Here is a 21,078-nt window from a genome sequence, read left to right as displayed (position 1 = left end):
TCCAAAGACTGCCAAAATTCTCTCTACTCATTTTATGCTGCCTTTTAGCTCTAGATATATGTAAAACGGCGCCATTATAGATTGAGCCCGACAATGCGTGAGTGGGTCGTGCAGCGCATACGTTAATAGAGTGAAATATTTTAACGTGACTAATTTAACAAAAATCAATTACCACCGTTAACGCGATAAATTTGATAGCCCTACTTTAAGCCAAAACTAAAGATTCTAGATGAGTGTAAGACATTTTGTCTGTAACGTTAAATACAATTAGAAAACGATTTAATTAAAAAAAATATATATTAAAAAAAGGCATGTCCGATATTTTTTTGCCGATTCCGATACTTTGAAAATGACGTGATGCCGATCGATCGGGACATCTTTAGTACAAACCATTTAGGAGTTACGGTAGTTCAAAGTACGCACGCGTGACTGTGTCGCCTCTAACACATCCGTTGTTAAGGGTCTCAGAAATGTGAGGCGCTGTGGTAAGCAGTCCAAAAAAATTCGTCTCTCTCATCCTCGTGGGGTGGTATCTGTGTCATTCTTAATGTCAGGTCCTCTGGTCTGGTTCTGCATAGTCTCTCAGCGGTTCCTAGGACTGCACTCTTCTGGACTGAGGCTTCAGATGTTGTTCCTTGGATCTTATGCAGGGCCGTTCCTGACCAATTTGGTGCCCCCCCCCCTTTTCACCCCATGCTAATGGCAACACTTTTATAACATGACTCCGGCACCTCAGCCGGCATCACCCACAGATATCACTTTCTCAGGGTAGGACAACCCCGAAGATGACACCAGTGAAAACACACGGCGGGCTTCGTTAATTTATTTGCAATGCTTGACCCACGTTACATTGTTCCCTCGCAGACATATTTCTCCAACAACGTAATCCCCGACATTTATGTATGTAATATATTATCGAAGATGATTTCGCTAAAGCACATAGTTTCGCCCTGACCACTGATAGTTGGACGTCCCGTGCTACAGAGTGCTACTACCTAACTGTGACGGTCCACTATAATTCATACCCGTCAAGTTGTACTGTCTCATCGTAATTTGTACAAGTGAGCACTGATTTTTAAATGTGTATGCCGTACGTTTACGTTCAAAATCTGCACGTTTTTCGTGCATTACTTTTTTTTTTTTTTTTCATCCGTTCAGATTTGGTCACCATTTCTGCAACGAGACAATGTTCGTTAATACGTTGGTTGAATGAAACGTCAAGTCAGACACGGAGAGGGAAGAGTGTTTGTTGAGACGCTGTAGCAAACGCAATGCTAGGCTAGGTGGCTCCAACTGTAGCCGACAGCATACAATCTACGCCTAGATACAGTATCTCATGCATATAAAACTACATGCGAAATGACAGACTCAGTAGCGTTAGTAAACAGCCGCCATTTTAGAGCAGTAAACTTCTCAGAAAGGTTCTGTTGTAGTAAACCTTCCGAGCGAACCTAAGCAACTTTTTATCTAAAATACTCCTAAATTGGCAAAATCTTGACTTGAGTCTATCTTTAAAGGCTGAAACAGTTTTAAAACACATGTCGAAAGTAGACAGAAGGGAACTAATGCAAAAACGGGAGCAATTTTATCAACCCTAACGGTTGATTCACAACATTAAATGACCTCCAAACATAGCAAAGGTTACTATGTTTTTTTTGTTTTTTTTTTAAATGAAAAAAAAACATGAAAGGTATCACCAGTTACTTTGCCAAGTAACTTTTTTACTACTGTGTATTTCAGTAGTCAGTCACTACACTAGCCAAAGAGCTAAGAGGCATTTTAACAGTTTACATGTTTACATTTTAAGTGTTTATTTAATTTTTTTAAAAGCAAAATAAAGGCAGTTTAAAAAACAAAAAAAACAAAACGCAAACCGAAACCGAACCGAAACCGTGATCCCAAAACCGAGGTTCAAACCGAACCGTGGGCTAACTGAACCGTTGCACCCCTAGTAATAACTATTCAAAAGCACCAATAAAAAACACTTCAAAAACAAATACATTAAATAAATTACAATTGTTATTACATTATGATTAACACCCAACCACACAAACCTATTTAAAGACACACAGAATACTTTAAAATGAAACTTTTTTTTTTTCCACCTTGACCTATAACCTTACGCACCTTGTCTTTCTTCACTGATGCAAAAGCATCGAGTGCACTTTCATATGACAGTTGTTTTTGAAAGGTGCACTTCTTTCCTTGACTTGGTGGGCTTGGACTTGGTGCTGATGTGGATAAGTTCGCTGTAAAAGATGGCCCAGGATGTACGGAGGTAGAAGAAAAATATTTCAGAAGAGCATCTACAAAGAGAAGAAAGTGGAATGTTACATTATATTAGACAAATAGCTGTTGATTGTGAAACCAGCATGACATAACCATAATAGCGCCTAAATTCTTGCAGCCTACTGTACCTGTCTATTGGATCGGGCCACTATCTTTGATGGGCGTAGTTAAAAAAGAAAATAAATTCTTGAAGCACAGCAACTACACAGGACTATCTAATAATAATGGATTAAATAATATATGATGGCAAAAATAATTAATAAATTGAATATGTTTTTACATGAACGTGATCGCCATTTTAATGAATTAACGACACATTTAATAACAAATGTTTGCATTTAAATCCGTGGCACTTTTAGTCCCCCATACCACAGAACTTTGAAATGATTAATTCCATGTTTAATGGTGTATTTATTTAATTAACCTTGGCACTTTTAGGCAAGGCAAATTTATTTGAAAAGCACAATTTAACACAAGGTAAAAGTGGTTCACGTCACATGAAAATAAGTAAGACAATTTTAGTCTCCCTTACACTTTGTCCAAATTTTTCTAAAATAGGAGGGGGAGTAAATTTAACCGAAACTAATCCACAGCTGGCTGAATACTGAACATATTTCTAAAACAACAGCTTGGCTAATGATACAGTATAATTTTGCTTTAGCACTAAGTCATATAAGCTCTATGTAAATAACCGCTAGCTTGCAGTTGCGCTAAGTCTACGTGCTTATGCTGTTGAAAAAAATCCTCACAACAAACCTGTTTTTCTTCACGTCTTTGCTCTCTTCTTTCTTTTTCTTCTGACCCGGAGGGCTTTTGTTTTTTCATGAAGTTGACTTGTCACTGTAACGTCGCTCAATTACGGAGGCTAAAAATAGCACCTTCAGGTAGCTCGATGGTCTGCTGGGTGGTAAGTGAGACTAGGGTCTGTAGTGAAATTATCGCATCACAGGAAAAAGTGAAACGGGCAGAAGGCACACTAGAAAAATGATTTCATTATTATTTAAAGACCTATTATGAACGTTTTTTTTTGTTCTTTTGTTTTATTGTTTTGTATAATTCTTTTAATACTGCTATCATCAAATATTATTTGAATATTTTTCTTGACGCCCTTGATGCTGGTGTGCCCTGAGGCGGTTGCTTAGATCGCCTTATGGGCAGCACAGGTCTGATCTTATGGAGCAACTCTTCCAGTTAACTACTACAGGAACCGAGCTAGCCTTCACCTTCCACATCTAATCTATCTTCTCTTTCATCCCTCGGTACTTCTCAACCTTCTTGTGTTCCTTCTATCTGACGTTGGCGTCAGCTGGTATTGCCACATCTATGATCGTCATACTCTTCAGTTCTTCGTCCATCACCGTGATGTCCAGTTGGTTAGCCAACAGTACCTTGGCCTTGTGGTTCTCAGCCACTCTCTGTGGCTTGGCCTAATGGGAAATGGCCAAATCTATTCCATACTGGTCACAGATGTTCCTGCATACTATCCCAACCACTTGGGTGTGCCTATCAGAGACTGCAAGGGAAGTTCAGCTTCCCCTAAAATGTCCAAGAATAAGCGATCAAATGTATACTGTTGTGTGTACATCATTGGCTAAATATGCGCTACAACACGCTCAACTTTTGTTTAGAACTAGCTTCTTATCACTCCTTATGATGCAGCTTGCTTTTCATTCATTCGCGCCGCTTCACAGTCCTTTAAACATAATATACTTTGTAAACAGGAGTATTGTGAGATCGTTATCGTAAGCCTTGTATCGCAAATCATATCCTATCGTGAGCTACACAGAGGTTCTAATTCAAGTTGTCGAATGTCTTTTACTTGTAGGTCTTTCAATGTGAACGTGAAAGCGGTGCTGAATGTATCCCAGGTAAAAAAAATATGGTAACTGCATAGCTTTTGTGCCGATTCAAAGCTCCTTTGTCCACTGAACCAAAGACAGCTGCTCTATCTCCATATGTTGCAGATAGTGGCTCGTGGGATGATCGCAAGAGGCTCGGGAGGCTCCATTGTAAATGTGTCCAGCCAAGCGTCGCAGCGTGCACTCAAAAACCACACAGTCTACTGTGAGTAAACTTATATTCCATCTTTGTGTCTTTCGAGAACTGAACTGAACGTTTTTGGTAATGTCTAGTAGGGCTGCAGCTATCGATTATTTTGGTAGTCGATTAATCGATGAACTAGTTCGAATAATCGAGTAATCGGATAAGGAACATGAAAAGTTCAAATACCTGGGCTGAGCCTCAAACGGTATAGGAAATGAATAAATGAGGATCTATATACAACAAAAGAACAATTGGCTAACTTACATAGCAAAAGTCCGCTAGCTTAAATGGTATAAATTGCTAACTTTTTTTTTTAAATGCTCTTAACAAATGGTTCAGACTCATATTCCCACAAAAGAAAAACGGCTAAAAATACCTATAAATGAAATTACGACTGCATCAAAAAACATTAGCCTAAACAAAAACTTAGCTTACGTTGGTCTTAACAGGGAGCAGTTGGATTCAGGCATGTGAAATGAGGCAGACCAGAGGGCAGTGTATCCACCCCAATCAATAAAACTAAATGTAAACACTTTCAAAATAAACCATTACAACGCCACTTTAATTAAACGAATACTCGAAGGAACAAAATTTAATTCGAATATTTTTTTCTAATCGAATACTTGAGTTAATCGATTAATCGTTGCAGCGCTAATGTCTAGATTTAGATCTCATGCTTTTGTTGAATCACCTTCAGGTGCCACTAAAGCAGCACTGGACATGTTGACTAAAGTCATGGCTCTGGAACTGGGACCCCATCAGGTACTCACCAGTGGTAAAAATGTAACAAGTAAAAGTATTTAATCGTTACTTTACTTCAATACATTTTTGTGTCTTAATACTTTACTTGAGTAACAATATGAAGTGGTACTTTTTACTTCACTACATTTTACAGCAGGAATACACTGCTGGCCAAAAGTATTGGCACCCCTGCAATTCTGTCAGATAATGCTCAATTTCTCCCAGAAAATGATTGCAATTACAATGCTTTGGTAGTAATATCTTCATTTAGTTTGCTTGCAATGAGAAAAACACAAAAGAGAATGATTTAAAAAAAAAAAAAATCATTTTACACAAAACTCCAAAAATGGGCGCGACAAAAGTATTGGCAACCTCAGCTTTATTAATGATTAATGAATGATTAATGAATGAATTTATTGTCATTGTCATCATCATCATCAAATCATCATCAAACAAAAATCATCAAAATCATTATCAAAAATCATTAACAGTTTCAGAGTGTGGAACATTTTTAAAATCGTGGTAGTAGGGCTGGGCGATATGGCCTTAAGTACATATCACGATAAATTGAGCAGATTTACCTCGATAATGATAAATGACGATAAATTCGTTCAAGCGGACTGTTATATAATTTGAAAATTTGAATGAAAATGAATGGAATACAAATTAACCGTTTCTCGTTAAATTTATTTACCAGCTTTCAATTTGACAATTGCACATGCAGTCTAAACATTAAGTATAAAAAAAAATCTTGTAAACAATAAGAATTCTAGTGTGAACATTTATAACAATTTGTATGACTTGAAAAATGTACAACATTAGAAAAATCAATATGACGACTGTGCAAACGTGTCATTGTAACACAAATGACTTGCAGCTTTAACAGTACACTTCAGGCAACTTATTGGTAATGGCTGCTGTGACATAATTATTCAACAAAAGTGTTTACGTCAAGGTTTCAGGTTTTTTTTTCCAGAAGATTTTTTAATACATGCACCCCCGCACAGACACAACCAGATTGAAGCTGTATTGCTCTGATGCAAATGAAACATTTAAGATTTTATGACGGCAGAATAAAGCAAACACATACAGAAAAATAGCTGTGGCCATTAAACTGTCATATTATATATAGGCTTCACTGTTGGATTATACTTTATGCTGAGTGCTTTACCATCATCGAGAAATCACACAGAGATACCAAATAACGCGACATAATGATTGCTACATGAAGTCCATGCCCAGTCCACTCATTAATTTCAGCCGTTTCGACAAGGTTAGAGCCGCTGTCCGACTCCATCACATTCATTTGTACCGTTAGCGTTAGCCTGTGGCTTGGCTAACAGAATAAAGCACTGAAAGCATCCTCTCCTGAAATCGTGAGAACCAGGGAGGACAGCGGGTGAAAGACAGTCTGGAACCCGCCAAGAGTTTACTTAATGTCGACTGAAAGTTTGGCGAAGCTCCCTTAAGCCCGACTCCATCACATTTACTTGTAGCGTTAGCCGCTAGCGTTAGCCTACCAGGTTTCTGTTTGTTTGGCTTCCTGAAAACCACGTGACTCCATACGGAAGCACACCGACTGCTTTCTTAAAGGGGAATGAACATAGCCGAACAACACAGAGTCAAAGGGGGATGAAAAGATATTTTCATTGTTATATTTTCTTGTTTTATTAAATTACCGAATTTACCGACATGGTCAAAATTATGTCGGTCATCGTGAAGAATTTCGGTAACAGTAAATTTTCGGTTTACCACCCTGCTCTACGTGGTAGTACAACCTTTAGACGGAATAACTGCAAACAACCGCTTCCGGTATCCATCAATGACTTTCTTGCAATGCTCTGCTGGAATTTTAGACCATTCTACTTTGGCCAACTGCTCCAGGTCTCTGAGAATTGAAGGGTGCCTTCTCCAAACTGCCATTTTCAGATCTCTCCACAGGTGTTCTATGGGATTCAGGTCTGGGCTCATTGCTGACCACTTTAGAAGTCTCCAGTGCTTTCTCTCAAACCATTTTCTAGTGCTTTTTGAAGTGTGTTTTGGGTCATTGTCATGCTGGAAGACCCATGACATCTGAGGGAGACCCAGCCTTCTCACACTGGGCCCTACATAATTATGCTGCAAAATTTGTTGGTAGTCTTCAGATTTCATAATGCCATGCACTTTGTTAAGCAGTCCAGGCCCAGAGGCTGCAAAGTAACCCCAAAACATCAGGGAACCGCCGCCATGTTTGACTGTTGGGACCGTGTTCTTTTCTTTGAAGGCCTCGTTTTTTTCCCTCTATGTTGATGCCTTTTCCCAAAAAGCTCTACCTTTGTCTCAACTGAACAGAGAACTCCAAAACGTTTTTGGCTTTCTCAGGTAAGTTTTGGCAAACTCCAGCCTGTTTTTTTTTTATGTCTCTGGGTCAGAAGTGGGGTCTTCCTGCCCAATGTATCCTACCATAGAGTCCCTTTTCATTCAGATGCCGATAAATAGTATGGGTTGACACTGTTGTAACATCAGACTGCAGGACTGTTTGAACTTGTTTGGATGTTAGTCAAGGCTCTTTATCCACCTTCTGCACAATCTTTCATTGAAATCTCTCGTCATTATTTCTTTTCTGTCCACATCTAGGGAGGTCTGCCACAGTGCCATGGGCTTTACACTTATTGATGACACAGCGCACGGTAGACACAGGAACATTCAGGTCTTTGGAGATGGACTTGTAGCCTTGAGATTGCCCATGTTTCATCACAATTTTGCTTCTCAAGTCCTCAGGCAGTTCCTTGGTCTTCTTTCTTTTCTCCATGCTCAATGTGGTACACACTAGGACACAGGTTGACCCAACTTTAATCCATTTTAACTGAATGCAAGCGTGATTTAGTTATTGCCATCTCCTATTGTGTACCACAGGTAAGTAACAGGTGCCGTTAATTACACCAATTAGAGAAGAATCACCTGATTTTCCAAAGGGTGCCAATACTTTTATCTGGCCCTTTTTTGGAGTTTTGTGTAAAATGATGTTTTTTTTTTTCATTCTCTTTTGTCTTTTTTCATTGCAAGCAAAATAAATGAAGATAGTACTACCAAAGCATTTGTAATTGCAATCATTTTCTGGGAGAAATTGAGCATTATGTGACAGAATTGCAGGGGTGCCAATACTTTTGGCCAGCACTGTATGGTACTATTAATACTATTCATCCTTCACACAGCCGCTGGAAACAGAAATGTTGTTTAATCCATCTGCAGGCGACTGTGAGATTGATTTTTGACTGGTTGATGATTTTACGACACTCCACGGGTGTGAGCTGGTCCTCATGGGAAACGCAGTTTTCCTTAAAACGGAAATGTGAACCGCCAACCATGTTTTTGAATAATATCAATGGCTAAACAATTATAAGCATATTTTCGTTATTTTTTTTCACGCAACCCTTCCAGATTCCTTGTTTAACCCATAGCAACGCCCTTGACAACGAAAATGCTTTTCCTCGGCAAACTTCAGAAATCTTCGGAAATTACGTCACACTGAGAAGTGCGAGGGAAGTCCGCCATAGAACAGTATTGTTTGATGCATTGCTTCTCGGTAAGATGCCACGGCGGTGTGTGGCAATGTTTTATTCTTACTCAAACAAAAAGTTGTATGAGTGGCCAAAGGATAGCAGGGCACGTAAATGGATCTTTGATTCGCACGAAGCGAATGAATTTCACGCCATCATCGAGTAGTGTTCTCTGCTACAAACACTTCGAAGATGCCTGCTTCCTTAACCGGTCTGCTTATGATCAAGGATTTGCCAAATAGCAAGTGCGATTTTTGGATAGATGACTGATGACTTTGTCAAAGCAGAGCTGCCAACTGTTGTGGAATGAACAGTAAAAGCTAGCGACGTTAGCCAAAAGCCAACTCGTGGCAATCCCCAATCATAGTTGTTGTGGCGTTCGCTAGGTTAAGCGTGTTTAAATTGTGCCGAAAGGGTTAATCCACTGTCAATCGGGAAAGGGCTGTGGATGTGCATATAATCGGGTCAGCGTCGCGGTAATTCACGGTCACGTTGCCGTAAGAGACACACACCGCCGGTGAGTCTGTGCACATTTATCTGTATTTGTATTATGTATTTCCACCTTCATGCTTCAAGCATGCATTTCATGCATTTGTACGGTTTGGCGTTTCTTTCACGATGATCGCTTGATAGCCTTCTAGTTTGTGTTTTACTGTACGAGAGCCGCTGACAGGTGACCCCAACAAGCATGTTGCTTTTAATGTCTGGCAGCGAATCAGCTAGCGCGCAGGTCACGCAGTGAATCATGGGAAATGTCGTCTCGGGACAACACTGAAGTGGTGCTTTTTAATCTGTTCGCTTGTGTGAAAAAACTACATTTCCTCACGCCATTAGACGCCACTTCCTGCCGATCGCCCCAAGCTGTGTTCGTACTGTTAGCTCCATGTGTTAATAAAGAAACAAAGTTGTCAGAACGTCGTGTGTTCGATACCTTTGTCAACAAAAAGCTCGTAACAAGACACTATGCACGATCCGTTTAAGAGACGCTGGGACTGGAGAGCTGTGAGTAGTAGGAGGCGAGGGGAAGATGAGCGAGAAGCAAAACTTGGCGGTCGAATGCGGCGGCAGTCCGCTATTATTTTGTTTTCTTATTGTTGCTACAATAAAGTGGAGAAAGCCATCAACGACTCATCTACTTCTTTCCCCCCAATGTTTTTATATTATTATTTTATATGCACGAGAGCTGTCGGATCTGCCAAAATGAACATGAAGTCTGATTATTATTTTTTTTAAACAATGTCATCAGATAGACAAAAACATAAAATTATGTGCAAATGCCTGCATCTTCAAATCATGAAAATAATAACAGCCTATATTTTACCAATCTTGTAAGCTTATATCGCTGTTTGAATCATTGTTTGAAGGGCTTTGTATGGAGGCCGTATGTATGGAGCGCTGCCATCGCTGTTCTCGGTGTGACGTATCACTTCCAGGTTCGTCCCCTTTCAGGCTCGAACTTCGGGAACGCGATTATTTTGTCAAATATTTACAACATATAAATTATTTTTTTCATGCTTTATTTGTTGGACAATGTTTCATTACTTTAATTGTGACCCTATTTGGCATGTTATGAAATTACTTCACATTTCTGCTTTAAGGCAAAACAGTACTGCTTTTGTCCACCGGTGTCTCTAAAATCGACCAAGTCTTTCTTTAAGCAGCTTAGAGAGCCAAATTTGGCACACTTGGTCGAATTGGCCCATTTAGAAGAAGAAGAAGAAGGGCGTGGATTTATAGTTCTGTAGCACCTCCTTTTTTGTAGGACCCTTTTCAATAGGGTTTTTTTTCACCTCGGTGTGTGAATGTATTTCTCATCCCAGTATGTACAAAAACGTCTCTTGTCAGCCATGCCCACAACACAGTAAAGGTTCCACACACACAAAAAAAGGTGAGTTTTGAGCACAGTTTAGTTTCTCATGAGATGATGAGAGGGAGACTATCTGCCACCACCCTAAACTGCTTGCTGCTCGAGTTGCGTGACGTCCGAATTACGACAAACTGCGGGGGCCCGTTCAGTCCTGCTTGGAGGCCTAGTTTTCTGTATTGTTTCCAAATGGTTTCCTTGACTAAATTCCATAGTGTGATGATGGACTCCTGCTGAAAATTCTTGGTTGTGCTCCTGTCAGATACGTGTGAACAGTGTGAACCCCACTGTGGTGATGACTGAAATGGGCCGACGAGGTTGGAGTGACCCCGAGAAAGTCAAGACTATGACATCTCGCATCCCGCTGGGCCGCTTCGCAGGTTGGAGCCAGTGAACTTGATTGCTTTTTTCCCTTTTATTTCATTTAGTTTATGCTCATTAAACAATAGATGTTTTTTGCTGTTAGCTGGTGTTTTAAAAATAGCAGTTCACTCTAATTCTACCTTTGTTTATAGCATTGGTTATGTGTACCTGCATTCACTGGCACACAATGTTTTTGCATCTGCACTATTTTAGGTTAAAACACAGGCAAATATTTCCTTGCCCTTTTTGTGCTGTGAGTTGGACCTTGAAAACACACCAATGTGTTTACTGCTCTTTTTGTGTTTGTCCAGAGGTAGACGAAGTGGTGAACAGTATTTTGTTTCTACTGAGTGATAAAAGCACAATGACGAATGGAGTATCTCTGCCAGTGGATGGAGGCTTCCTTGCCTGTTAAACCAGCACGACGCATCATCAACTCTTCAACACTCATGTGTTCCCCCCCTCTGTTCACTTGAAACATTTCACTTGGTTTCACATGTCAGCGTTGTCAGTGTGGTTAATCAACCCATTATTAGTTCATTAGAAAAGTTCCAAAAAATTGATTATTACATGCCTCGCGATTCGACACGATTCGATTGGATTACGATTCATTCAAGGTTCAAAAACGATGATTTTCCCTCATAACTTTATGACAGCCGCTCGTAGTGGAATTAAATTCAAGACACGTCTGCCGCCCGGACACAGTTAACAGACCGCACGCACAACGTTATGATGGATGATCCCGGTTACTGGGAGAGAGATTTACTCCTTTTTAAAAGACTGGAAAATAAATTTGTGTATGAGACAGGCAGGGACAGAGTGCGACCCAGCGGTCGCGATTTTGTGCGCAAGCTATTTTTTAGAGTGAGAGGGGAAGAGATAGTTTGTTGCTTCTTGTCCAGCAGTAGTTTAAAGGCATTTCAATTGAAAAATGTCCTGAGTGTGTTTCTAAGACCTGTCTATACGAGGTGAGTACACGAACCCTCTTGTACTCTTTAGCCTTTATTAGGGCCCTAGCACCATTGTTCTGCAAAGGATTATTATTATTCTTTCTTCATGGCAAATGAAAATGGCCCATTTGGAGGTCTTAACATGCTCAAAAACTCACCAAAATTTGCACAAGCATGCGGATACGCGAACATTTCGATAATTTGGCAAAGTTGTGAAAAAATTTCAAAAAATGGCTCAGTGGCGCCCCCTAAAATTTTAAAAAAGGCCTCTCCATTTAGGTTTTTTCAGCGTAGAGCAGTGAAATTTGGGGAGTCGATACCTTGGGCTAAAATGCTTCAAAAAGTCTCTTGCACCCATATTCCAAACCCAACAGGAAATCGGGTGTTTTGGATTGAATATTGAAAAACATGCCATTTTTGTCGAAAAACCAGGGTGCACGTTTGAGACCATTGCGCCAAGGCAGTTAGTTGGATCCTCCTTAAAATTGGTGAGACCCTCCATGAGACATATGAGATGGATAAATTGGTTCATCTGATGACAGCAGTGAAGAACTGCTATGACTCATTAAGGCTGTTGCTTCATGCTCTGCTACTTCATCTGTAGGAGAAAAAAAGATACAATGTATTTTTCATCGTACTAAAGTCGATGGGGTGCCAAAGTCGACATTTTTTTGACAAAACACAAAATTCAGAAAAACACTAATAACTACCCCATACAACGTTAAATCTTTTTCATATTTGGCATGTACGTGATGTATCCCAGCCTGAACTCGACTTCATTGAAATATCACCCATTAGGCCTAGCGCCCCCTCCTGGGAACAGGAAATGGCCTTTTTAGTACACCGACTCCTCCTGGAAGGGAAAAAAACCTAATGACCCCCCCAAAAAAATCACCGAAAATAAATTGGAGAAATCGACACAGGACTCCCGAGGGCCTGTTGAGTCCTGCTTGCGGGGCTAGTTGTTGTTGTTTTTGAAATGTTAATAATTAGCGCCGAGCGCTAAGCTAATTAGCTAATTCACTAACGTGTATTTCATATGCAGAACGTGTAAAACCATGATTAAGTACAGCGGTAACACTACAAACATGCAAAATAGTACAGAAATCTGTTGTTGCAAGTGCTGCCTGGGAGCTGACAGGCGTGTGTGCGTGGGCAACCAGGGAGAGAAGAAAGTGCGCGCGCTGTCATGACTGAGTGTGGGTGTTGCGATGTTGTAGGCTCACGGACTTTTTTATGTGCTCGGCAATAAACGCCACAAGTTAAAAGTGATAAAGAGCAGTTGTGATTTCCACCTGTCACCCCAAGAGTTACACAAGGGAGGTAACACTGTGAAAACAAAGTATATTGGTTAAAAGAAGTCTTATTTGTAAAGACAGTTTGTGTCCAGAAAATTTGGAATTCATTCCACCAGTGTAAATTATATTGTATTATTGAGAGAAATAAGTACTCCCTTCAAAATAGTTAATGTTTTTGCTAGGGCTGTCAAAATTATCACGCTAACGAGCAGTAATTAATTTTTAAAATTAATCCCGTTAAAATATTTGACGCAATTAACACACAAATGCCCCGCTCAAACAGATTAAAATGACAGCACAGTGAAAGGTGTACTTGTTGTGTTTTTCGGAGTTTTGCCGCCCTCTGCTGGCGCTTGGTTGCGACTGAATTTATAGGCTTCAGCACCCATGAGCATTGCGTAAGTAATTATTGACATCAACAATGGCGGGCTACTAGTTTATTTTTTGATTGAAAATTTTACAAATTTTATTCAAACGAAAACATGAAGAGGGTTTTGATATAAAATTTGATTATAAAATGTCTTTAAAGAACTACAAGTCTTTCTATCCATGGATCGCTTTAACAGAATGTTAATAATGGTAATGCCATCTTGTTGATTTATTGTTATAATAAAGAAATACAGTACTTATGTACTGTATGTTGAATATATATATCCATCTTGTGTCTTATCTTCAGTGTTGGGCACGTTACTTTAAAAAAGTAATTAGTTACATTACTCACTATTTCTTCCAAAAAGTAACTGAGGTAGTAACTGAGTTACTCTATAGTAAAAGTAACTAGTTACCAGGGAAAGTAACTATTTCCGTTACTTTAAAAAGAACTTGTTGTATGTCAAAGAATTTGAAATTTTCTGAGCAGTATTCGAGTCAGTGGAATAGAGAAGAACAGACAGGTAGTTAACTTGTTAGGTGCTTCAGCAGATTTGAATTGCTTACCACAGATGTCGACAAAAGCTTTGCCCCGGGACATAAATTACATTACATGCAGGTTCTTTCCTTTAATTTCGACAAACTTGAAATAGTGTCTATATCTCCACCTCTTAAAGGACAGTTTTTCTTCTGACTGCTCTACCATCCCGACCCTGTGCATCTGTTTTGCGTGTGTGTGTTTGCCGCACGCGCCGTTCCGGTTTGCTTGTGAAATCACCGGCTCTGATTGGCTTACCACGACACATGACTCTAACCCTCAGCCAATCACAATCACTTCCATCGCATCTCTCGAGGGCATGCATTCAGGTTGGCTAGTTTCCCGACAATTCACGTTACCTTCAAAGCGTCTGCCGTCCTCAAGATGGAAGCAGAATTATTGCTGGCTGACAGTGGGAGATGGGAACGAGGCTAGCATCAGGTGTAGCAAACACAGAAACGTTACCAAACTTTGGAAAGCATTGTCTAATTGAATGAGCAGGGACAAACAGCTTGGAGTCAGAAGTACGTGCGCTATTCTCGAACCTGAACGCACCCCAAGTCTTGGAGCAGAGAGTCGACTCGACACGACTGGTAGTTTCTTCAATTTATTCAGACTAAGTAACGCACCGCTTTTGACCGTCAGTAACGGTAACGGCGTTGTAGCGGCGGAAAAAGTAATTAGTTAGATTACCCCGTTACTGAAAAAATAACGCCGTTACGTAACAGCGTTATTTATAACGGCGTTACTCCCAACACTGATTATCTTTCCATTCCAACAATAATTTACAGAAGAATATGGCATATTTTATAGATGGTTTGAATTGCGATTAATTGCGATTAATTACGATTAATTAATTTTTAAGCTGTAATTAACTCGATTAAAAATTTTAATCGTTTGACACCCCTAGTTCTTGCACTTTCATGTAAAAAATAAATAAAAAAAAAAAGCAGCTTAAGGGCAGCATTTTGTTGTATGGGCATGTTTCCATCGTTCCTGTTGAATCATAAGGATATTTTAAATAAATAATGGACATAAATTTGTTTGGCTACTTTATTAATCAGTAATGCATCGACAATCGTGATAATCACGATAACCGCGATCATCGTCAATACTGTGATCGTCGTTCAAAAATCGGATCGCAGCACCCTGAATCGTAATCCAATCGAATCGTGGGTTGCCTAAGACGGCACATCCCTATTCTTCGTAGTGTATCATGTGGGATTTTTCAATTTGTACAGTAGTGTAGTGTACGTATGAGGTAATATTTTATGTCATACGTATGCGCCAAATATTCATTTATAGCGGCAGCTACATTTGCGTCTTTGGTAATGCTCATTTTGAAATTCCACGACAGAAGCGGAATAACTTCCTAGTTCATCAGTGCTTACCCTCTCCGGTGGATTCGTCCAATCGGCAATGAGTTGTTGTTTTTTTTGACTGGTCCCTACCGCTTCCGGTTGCTTAATGTAATTTCATTTTCTGGATTTGCCGTTGTTTTTTTATTTCATTTTTTGTTATGTGATTTGCAGTTGTGTTCTTTTATTTGTCGTTGTGTTTTCTGAATTCTTTTTTGTTCTGTGATTTTTTGTTGTTTTTTGATTAGGTTTTTTTTTTGGTTATGTGATTTGCCGTTTTGTTTTTTATTTGATTTTTTTCTTATGTGATTTGCCGTTGGGTTTTTGAATTTGCCATTGTGTTTTTTTTTTTTAATTTGCTGGTTTTTATTTTTTTGATTTGCTGTTGTGTTTTGTACTTCAGGGCCACAGTACCAGATGGCAGAAGGTCCTAAACAATGATTTTACACCTTTGAATCCCAACTTCAACTGCCCACTATCTTGTGTCCTTGCATGGGCAAGACACTCCAACACAAACTACCTGCCAGTTTAAATGAGAAATCACAACATTACAGAGATAAGGCTTTTATCTTTTAAAATTTCAATTAGCTTAAATGTCCATTCCTTTCGGATAATTTAATCATCACGCTACTAAAGTGTCCATATCCAGGTACTTTTATTCCATTTTCTTGAATGACTTTTTTATTTTTTAAAATTTTTTACATGTAATGTCTCGTGTGCCGAATAAATCAGGACAACAAGTTGGCGTACATATACATTTGTATTTGGTATTCCAAAAAATTGAAATATTTAACCACACAGATGTGAAGTAATAAAATTTTTAAAAATGAGACACAGTTGGAACAAGTATACAATTCATCTTACATTACGTACATACATGGCCAAAGCGTTTCAACCTCTCCTAAGGATTACATTGTGTCAAATAACCAGAGAACTTCCATGCAGTAGTAGTTTCAGAATTGGCGCTGCATTTTTCAGCCTAACTTTGACACCTAAACAAGGCAGGACGACCACACCATCTGCTACGCCAGCAAATTACAGTATAACAAGGTGGGTGGGAGTGATATATCTCGCCCCACAGCCCTGCACCCGTACAGAAATGCATTATTACACTTCATAAAAGGTGCATTTAAAAAAAAAAAATCACTGGCAACTAAACCCAACCAAAAATCAGCCCCTTTATTTTACAATGGTAGCAACACTTCAACGTGAATCACTTTGCCTATAGTGATAAGAGCTAAATATTCAGTTATATTGGTAAAGCATTCAGCCTGTACATCATTTGACGATAGTTCCTTTCGACAGCCGTGTTTATTACTGCAATACAATATGAAATTGTACCAAAAACTTGACACTAAAAAAAAAAAGTCTTTCATGCACTTCTCCAAACTGTCGAGCAATGTTCTTGCACGCACGCGCACACACAGACGACATCAAAACAATAACGGAATATTTTAAGACCCATGCAAACTCCTCCACCCTCAGAGGCAGCAAGGTTTTTCACATGTTCACAGTAAGGATGAAGTTACTCAAACGCTCGAGTAAGATCAGAGGGTGTTTGACAAAACAAAACAAAACAACAAATCAAAAGTTTAATTTTTGCAACTTTTTTCGTAACAAAATGCATCTTGATTAATAAAATGTCATTTAAACTCACAACAGTGCGTTTTTTAATGTTTTGACATGATCATATTCTTTTTAATCAATCAAACAACTCTAATTGATTCCAAATGGAGCACAGCACAATTGAAATATTTTTGATATTTCATCATTTTTTAAATGTGTGAGTACTCATAACAAGAAGGTTGTTTATCGATCTCTGGATCAACACATTTGCCAAATTGTTATACAACTCATGCAAGCAGTCTGATAATAGTCACAGTCTTTTGAGAAACCATCAAATTAGAGGTGCAACAATTAATCGATTAATCGACAACTAATCGATGAGCTAATTAATCGACACCTATTTTGACAACAAAATAATCGTTTCGGACTTTCTTCACCTTAAACTTGTCTAATTTCTTGAAATTATAACCTGCAGTTGTATGAAAAGTATCTGAACCTTTAGGAATTTCTCACATTTTTGCATAAACTCACCATCAAATGTGATCTGATCTTTGTCAAAATCACACAGATGTAAAAACAGTTGCTGCTTTAACTAAAACCTCACCAACATTTATAGGTTTTCCTATTTTAATGAGGATAGCATGCAAACAGTGACAGAACGGGGTAAAAATAAGTAAGTAAACCCTCTCCCGAACAAGACTTAAAGAGCAAATGAAACCAATTTTACCAGACAATGTAAGTCAGGTGTGTGCCCAATTACTGATGAGTGGTTTAAAGCTGCCCTGCTCACTATAAAACACACACCTGGTAAGAATTGTCTCAATGAGAAGTGTTGCCTGATGTGCATCATGGCTCGGTCAAAAGAGCTGTCTGAAGACCTGCGATCAAGGATTGCTGATTTGTATAAAGCTGGGAAAGGATACAAAACCATCTCTAAAAGTATGGATGTCCATCAATCGACAGTCAGCGAAGTTGTCTACAAATGGAGAGAGTTTGGCACTGTTGCTTCTTTTGAAACTTCTTATTTGAATCGAGGGACGCGGTTCCAGTCCAGTTTCAGCTAAATCCATGCAAGCTGGTCATCAACCATGTCCGAGGGAGAAAATGTCTATTAACATGAGGCCAAGAGTTCAGCGCAGAATACTCCAAGTGGTAAAAAAGAACTCTAGCGTGTCTGCTAAAGACCTACAGAAATCACTGGCACAGTCCAATATCTCTTTGCACACATGAACTATATGTAAAGCAATGCCCAAGAATGGTGTTCATGGGAGGACTCCACGGAGGAAGCCACTCATGTCTAAAAAAACATTGTTGCTTGTTTAATGTTCACAAAAAGGCACTTGGGCACTCCACAGAAGTTTTGGCAAAATATTTTGTGGACTGATGAAACCAAAGTTGAATTGTTTGGGAGTAACACACAACGTCATGTGTGGAGGAAAAATGGAACAGCTCACCAACATCAATACCGCATCCCCACAGTGAAGCATGGTGGAGGGAGCATCATGATTTGGGGCTGTTTTGTTTCCTCGGGGCCTGGACAACTTGCAATCATTAATGGAAGAATGAATTCAAAAGTTTATCTGGATGTTTTGCAGGAAAACCTGAGGCCATCTGTCAGACAGTTGAAGCTAAAAAGAGGATGGATGCTGCAACCAGATAAGGATCCAAAACACAGAAGTAAATTAACTTCAGAATGGTTTCAGAAGAACAAAATACAAGTTCTGGAGTGGCCAAGTCAAAGTCCAGACTTGAACCCCATTGAGATGCAGTGGCATGACTTTAAGACAGCGATTCATGTCAGACATCCCAGGAATCTGACTGTTTTTTTTTTCTTCGAGAAGATTAGTCCTGATTGATGTGTCGGACTGATCTGCAGCTACAGGAAGCATCTGGTTGAGGTTATTGCTGCCAAAGGGGGGGTGCACAAAATATTAAATGTGATGGTTCACATATTTTTCCCCTTTCTGTCATTGTTTGCATACTAACCTCATTAAATAATGAAAACCTATAAATGGGAGGTTTTAGTTAAAGCAGTTTTTTCATCTGTGTGATTTTGACAAAGATCAGATCACATTTGATCGTGATTTTATCCAGAAATGTGAGAAATTCCGAAAGGTTCAGATACTTTTTCATACCACTGTATAACCCATCAGGTGCAGATATTATCACATTTCTTCATTATATTTTTGTTAAGTCAAAGTAGGACTTGAACAAAAATCTGCTTTTACTAAACAATTCACATTTTTGCCATTTTACAACATCTTACTGTCTAAACCAGCCTCTTAATAAGGCTGCAACAACTACTTGATTACCCAAATTTTCGGACTGTAAGGCGCACTTGACTAAGCCGTCATCCACCAAACTTGACTATAAAATTTGTTCAGAGATAAGCTGCACTGGACTATAAATGGCAGCTGTCCTCACTGCTTTACTGGATATTTACACCAAAAGATATTAACCGGGAACACTTTATTTGACTGTGGCATCATAAGACTGTCATAAGACCAAATGAACAACCATGAAGCTTTGAACCAATTGGCTGCAAAGCTTCATTGCTTCAATAAGCTTCATTTGGCCATCACTGCTCCTTTGGGGGAGGCAGTCAACCTCTGCTCCCACCTGCTGTCAACACTGTTGTCGTCCCACATGCCTCCTAACATGCATTGCAGTGGTACAGATCTAAATAACAATCAAAATTCATATTCTGTGCTAATTATTTCTTCAGTTACTGTTCCAGTTGTTTCATTAATTGCTAGTTATGGTATTTGGTAACACTTTATTTGACATTGGCGCCATAAGACTGTCATAAGACAATCATAATTCTGACATGACACTGTCATGAGCATTAATGAGTGCTTATAACACATTTGTTTAGTGTTATCCGTGTTACTTTTGAATGGATTTAAAAGATCCAAGATGGACATAAATGTAGTGACAATTAATGACATCTGTCATAAGCATTCAATAATGCCCATGATAGTGTCATGTCATAATTATGACGCTCTTATGACAGTCTTAAGACGCCGCTGTCAAATAGAGTGTTACCTATTAACCCCAATAAATCAACAAATAAACCGCACTGGCCTATAAACTGCAGGATTCAAAATGAAGGAAAAAAGTGGCGGCTTAAAGTCCGAAAATTACGGTAGTTATTTTAACATTTAGGGGGCATTTAAGAGTACTTAAAGGTTAATTCCGACTCACGCGAAAATTCGGGTTACGTCGCCAGCGTAGGAACAGAACTCGTTCGCAGTCACAAATTTCCAGTTGTAACAATATATTTTAAAACCGGGCTTGGTCACGCGTCTTCATTTAAGTACATACTTGAAACTTCTAGACTATGAGATGAAATTAAATTAAAATACGCAATGAATTGGATGAATAGCAACTGACAGTTTTGACACATTTTTCTGGCCAAGAAACCATAACTTCCCATCATCATTTCATGATAAAAGAGTCGATTGCATCTCTAGGAGTGTATTTCATGTCAATTAATACTCTCAATAAATAGAATTCAATTATTCTAGCAGGAAAAATATTTACAGACTAAATTTCTAATAAATCGTAATTCCATGACTAGTTTTTACCGACGGCTAAATTGCCAAGTAGTCCCTCGAAAGAAACTAAAAACGTACTCGCTATCCTTAACACGTTCACGGTTCACTTTCTATCAGTCAAAACGGCATTCACTCAAGCAAGCGGGACTAAGAAAGACAGGACGTAGCGGTGTAAGATGAGTAATAGAAACCTTTTGTTAGCCCTCATCGGAACTCGGTGTGGTTCTATGAGTACAAAGTACTGTAGGTAGACAGTCAATGTTTTTTTAAATTTTTTTTTTAATCTTATTCAGTAATGATAACACAATCAGATAAATATTGGTCCTTGCACCAATATCGCGTTGAAAAAACATCAATATAAACAAAGCAATCGAAGCAGTGCGCACTTCACTTCACTCTTCATCCTCTAAGAGATGTAGTGGTACTTGTTTAATGACTCGCAGTGACATGTCTTCGCAGTATTTTCCTCCTCTCAGAACATCGTGCACCTCTTTCCCCTCTTCTTCACGGGCGGAGGGCAGAGCACGGCTCGGATGGCCTCGTCAAACACCGTCTTCAGGCCTCGCTGGGTCAGGGCGGAACACTCCAGGTACTTTACAGCCC

At 39.2% G+C, this 21,078-nt stretch overlaps 2 protein-coding genes across 5 annotated transcripts in view; one reads left to right on the top strand and one right to left on the bottom strand.

Annotated features, from left to right (window-relative positions):
* The window catches only part of LOC130909365 (L-xylulose reductase-like), a 25,418-nt gene extending 8,486 nt beyond the window's left edge, over positions 1 to 16,932 (top strand). For all 3 annotated transcript variants that reach the window (XM_057825725.1, XM_057825727.1, XM_057825726.1), the window contains exons 5-9: positions 4,115 to 4,157; positions 4,254 to 4,353; positions 5,030 to 5,094; positions 10,739 to 10,856; positions 11,151 to 16,932. In XM_057825725.1, coding sequence (XP_057681708.1) covers positions 4,115 to 4,157; positions 4,254 to 4,353; positions 5,030 to 5,094; positions 10,739 to 10,856; positions 11,151 to 11,254 — 430 coding nt within the window. In that variant the 3' untranslated portion in view covers positions 11,255 to 16,932. The remainder of the gene's footprint in view (positions 1 to 4,114; positions 4,158 to 4,253; positions 4,354 to 5,029; positions 5,095 to 10,738; positions 10,857 to 11,150) is intronic.
* The window catches only part of rac3b (Rac family small GTPase 3b), a 32,986-nt gene continuing 27,645 nt past the window's right edge, over positions 15,738 to 21,078 (bottom strand). Inside the window, exon 5 of one of the 2 annotated variants that reach the window (XM_057825730.1) lies at positions 15,738 to 21,078. In XM_057825730.1, the coding sequence (XP_057681713.1) occupies positions 20,948 to 21,078 (131 nt within the window). In that variant the 3' untranslated portion in view covers positions 15,738 to 20,947. The other variant, XM_057825729.1, reaches the window with a different exon arrangement.

The sequence above is a fragment of the Corythoichthys intestinalis genome, chromosome 21 (assembly GCF_030265065.1).
Source record: "Corythoichthys intestinalis isolate RoL2023-P3 chromosome 21, ASM3026506v1, whole genome shotgun sequence".
Lineage (NCBI taxonomy): Eukaryota > Metazoa > Chordata > Actinopteri > Syngnathiformes > Syngnathidae > Corythoichthys > Corythoichthys intestinalis.
This window is presented reverse-complemented; position numbering and strand designations above follow the sequence as displayed.